This window comes from Numenius arquata, chromosome 6 (assembly GCF_964106895.1).
Source record: "Numenius arquata chromosome 6, bNumArq3.hap1.1, whole genome shotgun sequence".
Taxonomy (NCBI): domain Eukaryota; kingdom Metazoa; phylum Chordata; class Aves; order Charadriiformes; family Scolopacidae; genus Numenius; species Numenius arquata.
The window spans coordinates 42,174,583-42,188,377 of NC_133581.1; the positions used below are offsets into that span (position 1 = coordinate 42,174,583).

Consider the following 13,795-nt stretch of genomic DNA (forward strand, 5'->3'; position numbering starts at 1 on the left):
CTGTATACTGCTGATCTGACAATACCCTGGTTATTTCCACTGAATATTATTTCTTACTAGTCTGGAAATCAATATTTATGTAAAATCTAACAAAAGTTATGACCTGTGGAAAAATTAAGTGTATAATTGTGCAGTTACGTTATATTTCAAGAAGCTAACATAATCTTGGTTTAGAATTAAACAAGTAAACAAAGGAAAGAAGTGGACACAAGCAAAGACCTGGGTGGGAAAATATTTCTTCACTCTTCTGGAGAAGTTTCAAAAGAATAGGAAACAAGAAGACAAATATTAAATTTGGAGACATCCTCTGACAGCAGAATAGGATGACTTCCTTTATCTAAGACTACTTTCTGGTGCAATTCAAAACAGCAATGAAAATAATTTCTGCAAGAGCCCTTATTATTGGAAGAAATATATTATTAAAATCAAAACAGTCATAGTATTTGGCATAATATTAAGAAAAATACAGAAATGCAGCAGACTACTTTCTTATAACAGACGGGAAACAAAGAGAATACGAGACGAAAATCCAAAATATAAAAGAAGGGTAAGAAAGAAAAAAAAGAAAGTCAAGTAAAACCCCAAGGAATGACAGAAAACAGTAAGGAAGAAATCTAGGAACTCCATTTCTAGAAGGTAAGCACCATCTTAACTACTTGTCACCTCAATGCTGATGCAAGTACACTGCTTTAGGCTTAAATATGCACGTTTAGCCTTGAACAGCAGCTACTACCTGTATTAGAATTTAACCCACAGCACCCCAGTTTTCATATATATTACCAAATCTTGAATTCTAGCACCCTATATTTGTTATAGTGACTGGGACAGAGTATCGTGCAAGCTACATGTAACATTTGTGCCAGTACTAGATACATAAATTATTGACAGATTCTCGGCATAAGGCTTTTCAGTCTGTATGTAATTGATTAAATAACCCTTTCCTGAAACTGACGTTAGACTGTTCTAGTCTATCAAACAACAGGATATCTTTTCCAGTCCACAAAACATTATGGGTTTTGATTAAAATGTAAGAGCAGTAAAAACAATGCAGTTAAAGAATAAAAATCAAGGAAGCGTAAAAATTCTGTATTTTTACCTCTTTGTCTTTGCTATATTTACTTTGATGTAGTTTCTTATATTTGTGTAATCGCAGCATATTGTGAAGTTCCTCCCTTGAAAGAGAAAACTCTTCTTCCTCCTCTCCGTCCTCATCACTTGGTGAATCTGTGTCACTGGAGTCATCACTCAGAAGGATACTCTAACAAGAATAAATGGAAACTAATTTAATCACAAGTCCCTCTACTGAACGGTTTATCTATGCAAAGCACTCTTGAGCCTTTATCTAATAAAGGGCTGCGGGTCTGGCCCAACAACAATACTCACCATTTACAAAGTGTCTTCCATCTGAAACGCCTCAAACAGAAAATAGTTTTCTGCGATACAGGACTGTGTAGCAGTGAATCCAATACACATTTTCTGATTTAGGGGGAGGTAGTTTTCTCTTAGTTTGGTGAGAGTTGAAATTATTTTAGAATCTGCGTTGTCTGTTTGTGGTCTTGGAAAAGCAGCAGTGAGAAAATCCAGGACACCAGTAGAGGCATTCTGTCACGTATGGTTGCAGGTACTTTCCTACCCCATTTGTAGTTTGTCCCACTATTGCACCGCTTCCAGGTGCATCAGTTGCAGCAGGTTTGGCTCTTGTCTGACCTCTCAGCAACCTGATTTTGCTAACTAGAGAAGGCTACAGTACAATGAAAATGCAAAGATGGCATAAAGCCACCATTCCACTCTCTCCTTCCATCCTCATTTGGACCTTGTACTGAGTTCATCTTAGAAACAAATTTTCAGCCGAGTCCCAAATGTCCATTTAATATATTTCATAATAGTTCATTTTAATTTGGACAGTGTACTAAAGTTACTTCAAGTTTCTGAATGTATATTCACTGTGAAATTTAACTAAAATGCTGCTGCTCACCAAAATTGAAATCCCTACTGTCCATTTTGCTACACAAAGAAAATGAAAACCTCAGACCTACAGGGACTATAATTCTATTTTGTTCCACCCAAAGACTAATACAATATTCATTATCAACTGTCACACACACTTCTTTCTTTCCATTTCTAACATGAGAAGCCTCTGCAGAATGTATTTTTTGCTTTGGTAAGTGTTTTTCCTTAATGTAAAAAAAAAAAAAACCAACCAAACCACCAAATACACCCATTCCTTTTTTCTTACCAAGGGACACTAGCTCCAGTTACCTCAAAAAACCACAGTGCAGCAAACAACAAGCCAATATAGAACAAGACTAAAGAATTCATTTGAAGCCCTCTTTTCAGCAACACAAAATGTTACCACATCTCTATATCACCTTATGCCTCTTTTTCAGCGTGAGATTTTGCACTAACTAAATTGCATCACATCATTTAAGGCAGCTCTTATAACACATTAGTCTAGTTTCCTGAGCTCTCAGTAGCACGTGTAAAGTAAAATTAAATGGACTACTAAGATGAGAACAAACTTACTGTAAACTTACTGTATTTGGAAATTGTATTTGTGAAAATTTTTGATAATGCTCTGACCAGCGTTCAACTTATTTTCTTGTTGCTATCTGCTTGCGTGTTTCTACGCTGTGATCTATGTCGGATGACAAGACAGAATCACTCGCCACTGTCTACAGGTTAACTGGGATTCTACTCACAGATTTCATAATAGCTGCATTACTTTCCAATATTCTTACCTTCAGCCACTTTCTGCTTTTCTTCAGTTTGGAAAAGTTATACAGGCTCCCTTTTTCAGACTTTGGTTCTGTTTAACAAAAAAAATAAAATAAAGTTCTTAAGACATAATGCTTTTCCCAGCTTATCCCAAAGAAAGCAGAGGTTCAACCCAGTGCATCCCTACCTGGCTGCAGTACTCCATTCAGGGAATGTGTGTTCAGCATCCCGGAATTCCCTGCTCCAGAAGACTCCCCAAGCAAAGAGTTTGGAGGCTCTTCCTTAACTTGCATCAAGGGATCCCCAGACTGAGGCAGCAAAGGATTGTCATCCAATCCATCTTCACTTTCATCGCTGCAACAAGATACATAATACAATGACAATAAAAAAGAAAATATTCAAAAGAGGAGATACTCTTCCAACTTTCTTACATGTGGCCATTACCCAAAAGGTTTGAGAATTGAGACAGCTTCAGATGTCATTTTACACATCAGAAATCTTGCTGTTAATAATTTCCCGTTAACCCCTTGACAATAGTTAATCATCAGACCAGCCTGGCTACACTATCAACCTGCACCTTCAGTCTTTTACTCGGTACTGAATTTGAGAAGCACGAACAAAGCAAGAAACTAATATCAAGTCAAACCAAAGCACAGTATTGTCACCCTTGGCACTACTGTGCATGTGAGAAACATAAAACTATACTTTTTCTGCTCCTTGTGTGGATCTTACTACAGGATCTTACTACTTGTAAATATACCCGTTATCTATCTATACCAGTTATCACCCATTCAACGACCAGTTCTGTAACTCCACAACTCCAAAACACCGATGAAACAAATTGTTTTGGGACAGAAACGTACCTTGATGACTCGCTTCTCATTGCTACAATTTACTTGCATATAAATTCTGCATCTGACAGCAGCCTTTGCATTTCACTTACGGCTACAGGCCATCTGCCTGAAAAATCAACTTAGTGCTTGTTCAGCCTACTTTTTGCAGACAAAGAAAGTTTTGGCCACTCAGCTACGAAAAAGAGCTTTAAAACATTGTGCTAATTTGTATGTGGGCTGGCACCACACTGAATTATCAGTGTGAGCTAAGTGCAAAATCTTTAAAGGAGAAGAGCTTATAATGAACCCTTAAAATGGTGCTGCCTGGGAACAACATAATAAAAACGCTTGTCTTTCCTTGGTATTCCCAACAGAAAATGGAGCAGGTTTTGGTACCTGGATATACTCCTGTTAAAGATGGCAGACGTCTGTCGTAAAAACTGATCCAGTTGCAGAGCTTTCTCCAGATATTGCAGATAAAGGGGTTTTGCCAGCTCTGAGCAGCTGCCATCCTCCCTGGCACCCAGCTCTGAGGCCATAGAACAAACTTCTCCTCATGCACGGGTGCCTCTGAACACACAGCTGTTAAGAAGAAACAACAGTCATCATTACCACCACGACCACCACCTCTGAAGGGAACGAACGCGGTGGGCAGGCTACACCGAACGCTAGTATTTTGCAGAACAAGTAACTGAGGTATTTCTGGGCAAAAGCCGAGGTTGCAGTTAATAGGTGTATTAAACAAAGAGGAATTCACACAAAACTTCCCACCCCAATATTACCAAACACTGGACACTTAGTTTTCTGTTTTATGACTTCAGGGATGCCGTTTGGTAGGAATGAGCACTGCACTGACCTACTGCGATAATCCAAGTGGTGACATAGAAATGCAAAGTACAACGGAGCCAGTCCTTGAACATCTAAAGTAAACTTTCATCACTATTAAAGATAACATGTTTAACTCTGAACAGAGCGCAGCTGTGTATCATGAAAGTTGAATGAAAGCAATTATTCTTAAGTTGAATCATATATATAAAAACTTACTCCAAAAAGGAAGAACTGCTGAAAATACTGTTCATTTGTTGTTTTCACCATTCACAGCTGTAGCCTACGGAATACTTATAAGACCTGTCCTTTACTTAACAGCACTCAGAACATAGCTGTTACCTGTTGACAAACAAGCTACAAACACCTGACCAAAATGCTCCATTCTGAAATTCAACTGTTACCTTTATTAAAGCAAAAGTAGCACATAATTAGCAATTTATTAACTACTTTTTACTTTTACGAATTTAAAACACACTCTAGCTTTTATGTTTTTTCAACTAGTAAAAATACCCTGCCCGATTTTCATTTTTTATTTATTCTCAGGATTTTAGTTTCTTAAAAAAAAAACAACAGCAAAGACCCCTCGCAATATTTGCATAATACTTACTCTAAAAGAGAAAATATCAAAACATTTTATTGCTCTGTCAACTGCAGCTTTATTTTCCTTCAACTACAAGAGACGTCATAACAACTGTTAAGAGTAATAGCTCTATAAAATGGGATTTATTTCTCTTCAATTACAAAAGATGCCATCCTTGTTATAATAATAGTGGGGAAGATAAGTTTAAATTATTCACAAAGTCACAGTTGTTACTGTATAAACGGAAGTGCTGTCAATACCCTAAATATGATAATATTTACTAATAAATAAATGCTTTTGACTTTTGCTTCTGGTAGAGGACAAAAAGAAAAACCAGTCAGCTTTTGAAAGACTTAGATTAATTGTTCATCTTCTGGTTTCAATCACTTCTTTAAAATACTACAAAACCTGAAGCAAGCTTCACATTCATTTACTGCTAAACTTCTTGTATTTGTTCAATTATCAAATTGTTAATGACTAAACTGTTTTAAGCTTATAGAAGTGAAAACACTGATTAAGTATCTGGTCTTCAAATCGTTTTCTCTTTACGTACGCAGTCCAAAAACCAGCATCTAACTTTTCCCAAGTCTTTTATCCTCAAAGATTACAGAACATATTCAGAACTCTCAAAGTTACAAAAAACTGTGACGAGTGAGATAAACTGTGATACCACCTTGAGACTGTTGGGTGTGGCTGAACAAGAGCAAATTTTATTATTTCTTAGTAAACACCTAGCCTTGAGTTAACGTCTTTACCCATACAGAATAAACAACAGCATGCCAGAAATTGTTAAGACAGGGCAACAGCCTTCATTTAAAAATCATTTTTAGACTGAAGCTATCTAGGTTCAGCTTTCTATATGCTAGATCTTCATACACTGACAACAATGGAATGATTGACCTGTTACCAAATACCCATTTCCAGCAGAGGTTAACAGACAGAATAATGCACCTGAAAGCTTTCCCTATAAAAAGGGTATTAAGATTCATGTTTTCCAAGAAACTTTCATCTACATACGTCATATTCTTAACAGCCATCTGAAAAAATCCCACCCTAAAATAAAAAACTGTCTTCCAAGGGACAGGGCCATGAAGAAAGCGAAGAGGTTAGAAAACAACAAGGAACATGAAACTTGTCTCTGATGGAAGAAACCATTCAGGAGGAGATAGAAAAGGACACCAAGAAGGCTAAAGTGGTTTTCTTTCAGATCCCCAATACAAATGATATATATATTACTGGAGCAAGATTCAATTCCTACTATCATATCAGAAAAAGTACAGTGATCCTTTTTATCACTCTGTCTTAAAATGTACCCGTCAACAACAGCATGTGTTATGTGAACATGGTACTATTTTGCTTTCCCAGCCAAAATATCATGTGTAACCATCGTTTAATGATTTTGCTCAGAACCACAAGGCATCTTTCACCTGTCTGCTCTCGGCAGAAAACCTTCCCAAAACTCAACATGTGGTAACACTGCCCTTCCTTGAGGCACTGCGGGAAAGAAACCTGCCTCAATGGGCACAAAGCACATTGGACTTCACTCAGATTCACCGCCTCCGAGGAAGTTAACAACCCAGACGTGATCTTCTGCACCCCAACGAGCCTTTCCCTCACAAAACTATAGAAGCTTAACAGCAAAATAAAGGGAAAGAATTAAGATTTGAGGTCAAGTTTTTCATGTCAGGACAGCAAACAGGCCAGACGCAAAACAAACACAATCATATTCCTGATCTAAAATGAGTAACTGGATGCTTTTCCAGCTGCCCAGAAGCACTTGCCTAATGGTCTAAATGGATCCACCAGACTGGACCAGCGCCTCTCCTCCGCACAGGCAATGGTGCTCATCTGGCTCCACACTCATACAGCTTAGGAGATAACCCAACAGAAGACCATTTCTTTACTCGCAAGATGTAAATGTCCCTACAAAAAGCAGATGCTATCTGATGTGTTCAGTAATTAGAAAAGTAAGCTATTTCCTCAGGAGTGGCTCATTGCTACCGCACAGAGTTCCCAGGCAAATATGAATGCAAGTGATAATACCCTCTGTCTGCAATGACTGCAGGAACTGTAAAGAAGAAGTTCCATTCCATATTTTAACACATTAATCCCCTTGTTGTGTACACTACGCTAAGCACGTACACTTAGAATGTGTATACATGCTAAGTACGCACTTAGTACGTATCCCTCTTAGCATGTGTACATGCTAAGTACCTGCCCCATCCGTACTTACCTCCCAGATCAGGAAACATGACATTCCCGTATTTAATAGTCTTCCTTGTGCTGACACAGTGTAAGTACACTACATTTCACCCGTAGAAAAAGACAAGCTTTTGCTTGTCTTCCCTTTTTAATCGTCCCAAGAGGGTCCTGTACATACAAAGTTAATTACTCTCATCCTCAAAACAGTTACTCGTCTGTATCCCGCCTACCGAATAAACAAATAAATACAGCAGAGCTTAACAATATTCCTAAATGTATTAACAATGTCCCAAACAAATTTAATAAGTGTTACACAAGCTTATTGAATAGAGAATAGCTCAGCCATTGAATTCAGCCTTTCATTTATTTATATGCTAACAGTCATACAGCGCTTATTTGCTGATCAAAGTAGTAATACAGGAAGCTAATTGACAGATGCTTCTTTATTCTCTGTTCTTTTGTTCCCATTCTAGGTTTTAAGAAACAAAGATTTCCAATGGCAAAAACGGCTTGAATGCTGAAGCAAGAGAAAATAGGAACAAGTGAGAGGCACACAACAGCCTGATCCACTACAGCAGGTAACAGTGTTCAGGACATCAACAAGACATTGCTTCAGTGGATTTACATGGTGATGACATTCATTCCACTTTTCCTCACCACTTTTGAAAGAAATCTATCCTTTTGCCTGCTCGGTTTAAGGAAGAAATAGATTAATAGATTCAGTTTAATCACAGAAATAGATTGTCAAAATGTTTTCATTACTGATGGTAACATTTTGGCAAATACGTTACGGTGGTAAAATGACTGGAAGCTGCAAAGTAATTCTTCTGCCGTTATGGCTTTCTTACTGATATATGCCAATTTTATGGTAAGTTTCAGTATCAAATTCAGTAGTTACTTGCTTTCTCCCTTTATCTCCCCTAGAGTTATAACAGTTTAGAAAAATGGGCATTTGGAAATAAATAGCTGCTGCACTGCCTCACTGGCACTTTGAATCCTCTAACATTCTTACTTAATCAGCAGCTCACACTGAAACCATTTAATTTTATCATGTGGCCCTTTGAATTATTAAAGGTTCAAGAGAAACACCACCAGCAAGATCTGAGTTTAGTTATATATATGCCAAGTTCATACAAATAACCTTCATAATAATATATATATATATATATTTTAAAGATCTAAGTTCAGTTCTGAAGAAGCTTTCCTTGTGCTGCCTTAAATCACTTAGTTCAATGTTAATGTAGGTGTGGGGGTTTCTTCACTAACTCTGTTTTTTCAAGTCTTCCCATTACAACATCTAGTCAGTAAGCAAACACCCAGCATTGGAGAAGAATCCTCCAAGGACGCCCTCAGAGAGCAGAGTTACGGTTTATAACAAGGTTCCTAAGTGTTATACCCACCCACCAGCACCAACCAAACAGCAAAAACACCGCTCTCATGAAGCGGCTTCGCTTTAAAGGTAGATTCTCCCAGTTTAAACAAATATCCACTGGCTACTTCTGAATGAAGTCCAATAACTTTTTGCTACTGGTATCAGATTAAAGCAGGATCCCCGTAAGGGGTAAGTGCGATTTTGGCACTTGTGCCTAGCTGCAAACTAGAAAGGATTTGCTCTGTACGGCTGTTTGAAATAGCTCTTCTTCCTCCAGGAGTCTCTTTTTTTTTTTTTTTCCCTTCAGTTGCTGGCATCTCTACACCTCAGATAAGGCCCAGAGGATTACTTTTTCTTCTCTTTATGCCTAATGCTAACACCAAACATTACGGTAAATAACAAGTACGCTCCTAGCTGAGGGCACAGACACAACCAGTCGCTGCCATGGAGGTAGGAGGTACAACACAGCAGCCAACCCACAGTACCCCTTCTTCGCCTGTGGGAAACACAAGGCAAAGCAGGGAGATAAAACTAATTCGAAGTGTCTCGCCTGCCACGCACGAAGCACATGTGTATGGAGTGGTACCAGCCGGCAGGTGAGCACGCTTGTTTGTTCAAATACCTCAGCCCACAAAAGCAGAGTTTCTCACCTCTCCTCTGTCCAACCGGCGTCAGTGCAACACTGACAAAACACTCAAGCGGACAAAAACTCGAAATCCCCGTTTACACACAGAAAACACGTATTCATCACATCCCTATGTACGGCATTGGAAGTTTTATCCATAAAGCAGGATTAAAAACTGGGAGCAAGAATACAACCTTCTACGCTATTTTAGTTCTCCCACAGTTTTAGCAGTGTTCTGGTTTTTTTCCACACATGGCCCTTTTTGTGCTTTGCATTTTGACACCAACTTATTAAGAGAGATTTTCCAAACTGATACGAACACCTAACATACTTTTCTTTCTCAAAGAAATTTACAACTGAGACATACAACTCCCATTAGAATAGCAGAATACTGCAAGGATTTCCTGTAGTAACATCTCCAGCATATCCCCTGACAAAGATTAAGTCAAGATCTATATGAAAAACTTACATTAGTACAGAAATATCAGTGAGGATTATTTTTGACAGATTTCTTTATGAGCATATAATCCCTAATACAGACAATTGTGGTGGCATAAAAATGCCCGAAGAGGTATCTTGGTTGGAGGAGAATTATACACTCTTTCTTTCCCCTCTCACATTTGAGATTGCTTTGATAAATGTATAGTTACACTGACAACCATCTTCCAGAGCACGCTATGTGCCAGGTCTTAAAGCAAAACATAATCCCCATATAGTCTTTTTTTTACGGCAGTATCTTATATAACTTTGATACATATTATTGCTTTTAAAAAATCAGATAGGAGGATATTTCAATGAACCTAAAGCCCTCAGTCTCCTCTAAACTCAAGGTGAATGCATAAATGACGTGTATGTACAGCTGAAGCATGAATTCGCACCATTTCAGTTTGAAATTAAAAAGGAGCCATTTTAATTGCTTTTCTGAGTAATGAAATCTAGTTAAAACTAGATAGTGTCCTATATACAGTACTTTGCTGTTTTGCTTGTATAGTAAGGTTTTATATTGTTTTCCAGGGAATGAGACAGCATTTCGCTGATCTCTGTTCTACCTTTTAGTTGCTTTTAAATACAGAGAAGAAGAGCCAGTGGGGCACAAGCTCTGAATTTTCCAATTGCCGGAATGACAGTCACAGATAGGGCCTAATTTACCTTTAAAAAGAAAAAAAAGCAGCTCTACAAAAAATTTATCAGAAGCACTTCACTTGCATACGTAAGTTAGCATGTTGCAACTCTGCTTCCATGTTTAAACTGACAGAAAAATGACTAGTAGAAAAACAAACCCATTTAATTGTTCAATTAGACTAAGTCCTGTCCCAAAAGGGTAGTCAACAGTATTTATGGAGGCTTCTGACGATGAATCCACGCTCTGCACTACGTAACAGCACCAGCTGTTACCCTCACACGTTGCCATTGCTTCACTCCTCCTCCCTCTGTACACACAAAACACAAACTGCATGGAAGCTTTGGTTGTTTTTTTTTTCTTTTTACTCCCTCCACCCCAGACCACAAAAAGGGAACTACATTCAAGAAAGCTCTAAGAGGACCATTTTCTTCTTGCCATCTAAATCAATTCCTAGCATGTAATTTAGCTTGTCAAATAGTATGCTTATTACAGAATTTACAGCTTATTATGTTATACCCCCACGGAACAAAACTTGCTCATTTAAACAGGCGGGAAACGCAAGACAGTATTTTAAGTGACTTTAATAATATACGTGAGAGACAGACTAGAAGAGAATTACAGGGAATATTCTTAAACATTGGGAAAAGGTTCAAGCTGCAGTTCTATTTCTTGTGCTTTTCCCTCACAATCTTTCCCATCTCTGGATGTCATGACATACTCATATGTAGACATTAAAAGAATGAAAACACAAATACGTCACTTCTGATTCATATAAATTAAAAAAAGGTGAGTGTTGGTCACATGCAGGCGTATCAAATGTGCTGCACAAATCCAACTGCTCATATGAGAGAAAAGTGAAATTCTCATAATGCACATAAAGGCACATTTCACTATAAAAAAAAAAAAAAGGAAGTGGACTGGCACCATTTTCTACATGCAAAGAAGAAAATAAACTAAAGGAATTTATTATTGTCACCTACGACGCTGCTGAGAGGGGAAACTTACCACACGACATCAGGGTAATAACAATAATAATAATAATGCTAAACGCACTAATCACAGGCATTGGGCTACGTGTGTGCAGAGAACCAGGATTAGGCTTTACACCACAGCTCCGAAGCGGTATTTCCTAGTGCCCACACTCACCAGCGCACCCCGTAACATTAAACCCTGTGTTCACGTACACCTAGTGGGGCACCGACCGCGGCACCGACCTGGCACCCAGCGCCTTCCCGCAGATGCCGGTGGCTATTGCCGCAGGGCCCCTTACCAGCCCAGGCCGAAGCTCGCACCGAGGCCAAGTCCCCGCGCTCCGCCGGCCGCGTTGCATCATGCGGCCGCTCCGCGCACGGGGCCGCCGCCAGCGCCCCGCCGCCCACAGGCCGCCCGCCCGCCCTCCCTCCCCTCGGCGGGCCCGGGGTGGGGGGGGCTATCACGGTCCCAAGGCCCCGCTCCGGGGTGAAGCCGGGAGAGGCGGCCGCTGCCCATCCACCCGGTGGCGGGGGGTGAGGCCGGGGGGGAGGGAGGCCGGAGGGTCCCGTCCTCCCCCCCGCGCTCCTCCTCAGGCGGCTCCCCCCTCCCCCGCCCTGGCCTCACCGCGCGCCCCCGCCCCGCGCACGCGCCGCCGCCCACCCGCGCGCACGTGCGCCCGCAGGTGCACGGCGGCGCCCCCGCCCCACCCACCCCCCCCCCCCCCGCCTCGGTCCGCCGCCGCGCGCGACCCATTCCCCCCCCCCCCCCCCTCGCGCGCGGCGGGGGCCCGGCGGCCGCTCGGCTGGCGGCGGGGGGAGGGGCGGCTCCTTGCGCCGGTATATCGGGGCGCATCCGGCGGGCAGGGCGGGGAAGGGGCCTGTCCCTTTAAGAAGAGGCCCGGCTGCTACGGCCGCCGCTTAGCGGGGTGGGGGGGTGGGGGGATGGGGGTGCGAAGCCGAGGCCTGCCCAGGCCGAGCCCCGCTACCACCCCTGGTAGCCCCATCCCGGCGTGTCCTTGCTCGGTCGGCGCGGTGGCTCACCTGGGGAGCGGGCCCGGCGGCGGCGGCGGGGGGCTGGGGGTGTTCCCCGGGCTCGCTCCCCCGCTCGCTCCAACCGGCCTCTTCGCCGCTCGTTGCCGGGGTTGGCGCTGCCTGTCTCCTGCCGCGGGGCCCTCTCGACTCCTGCCTCGCCAAGATGGCGCCCGCGCTGCTGCTGAGGAGGAGGCGGCGGTTGCGGGCGCTGGGACGGCGGCGGCGGCCACTTTCGCTCACTGAGAGGAGAGGAGCAGGGACACGGGGAGCCATGGCGGGGGGGAGGAGAGGCGCCATGGCCAGGCCTGAACAATCGAGCCCAGCATACCTTCCCGCCGCCCCGGCCCGGAGCCTCGGCCCCGCCACCTCGCCGGCGTCGCCGCCGCCGCCGAACGGCCCCCAGGGCCCACACGGCGGGCGCCGTCCCCGAGGGTAGCCCGCGGGGGGCCCGTTCCCATCGATGCGCTCCCGCGGCCGATTGGTCGAGCCTGGCGCTGACGGAAATTGCCGAAGGGACTCGGGCGAATCGGCCGGGTGAGCCAGCCAGTCTCGCGTGAGGCGGGGCGAACTCTCGCGATAGCTTGCGTGGGGTAGGCGGGTGGGGACCGGAAGCGACGCGCGCTCGCCCTTGAGCCCGCCGGAAGGGCGGCGGGGCGCTGAGGGAAGATGGCGGGCAGCGCCCTGGGGACGGAAGGCGGCCAGGCCTCTCTCAGCGGCCGGGCCAGAAGAGCTGCCAGGGGGTCGGGAGCGCAGCAAAGCTCCCTGCCCGCTCGCCCCCGCGACAGAGGGGGAGCATAGAGGCGCAGACGGCGCTGGAACCGTGGCAATCAGTTTGTATCCTGCACAGAGATAACCCTGGATCACTCTTCACATCCCAGACTTGATGCCTTCACATGCTACTTCCTCGTCTCTCCCTCCTTCCGTTCTCATACCGCCATTTTCTCTTTCTACTTAATAGGACTGGATTTCAGTCCTGGAAATACAACCTTGGGCTGTGTCTGGCTCGGGAGAGGCTGCGTCTCCCACACGGTACCTCACCGATTTGTGGTAAGTCGTCACAGCTTGGGAGAATCTTGCTCCCAGTGAATGACACGAGCTCCAGTGCTGGACAGGGGCCCAGTCCCACCGCCAGACCAAGCAAAACACGGGCTCAATTACCAAATAACAAGTTGAAAGACAGACTTGTTTCAAACCTTTTTTATTCTAAAGTGAACCGAGTCAAAAGCACTATACAGTTCGATCACAGAGTACTGTTAAGGGTTTTAAAAAAACCCAAACAACAACGCAGAAAATGTAAAGACAACAAAACTTGGAAGTTCTGCCATTTTTTCTGCCACTCCCAGAAGTGATCAAGTTCTTTCTATCGTTTCAAAGAGACCTATTTAAATGCTGCTGGTCTAGTTCTCTTTGTGGAGAGAAAAAAAACACACAATAAACCCAAAACCTAACACATTTCCCCTAACAATACTGAAAAGAAATGCACACAGATACATCATAAGCATTTAGTACACCCA

General features: G+C 43.1%; 1 protein-coding gene across 1 annotated transcript in view; it reads right to left on the reverse strand.

Moving 5' to 3' along the window:
• INO80 (INO80 complex ATPase subunit) overlaps positions 1-12,582 on the reverse strand; it is a 68,019-nt gene extending 55,437 nt beyond the window's left edge. Inside the window, exons 1-5 of the mRNA XM_074148486.1 lie at positions 12,291-12,582; positions 3,945-4,130; positions 2,903-3,069; positions 2,739-2,806; positions 1,097-1,258 (exon numbers count right to left, since the gene is read on the reverse strand). Coding sequence (XP_074004587.1) covers positions 1,097-1,258; positions 2,739-2,806; positions 2,903-3,069; positions 3,945-4,087 — 540 coding nt within the window. The 5' untranslated portion in view covers positions 4,088-4,130; positions 12,291-12,582. The remainder of the gene's footprint in view (positions 1-1,096; positions 1,259-2,738; positions 2,807-2,902; positions 3,070-3,944; positions 4,131-12,290) is intronic.
• Between the last annotated feature and the right edge of the window lie 1,213 nt (positions 12,583-13,795).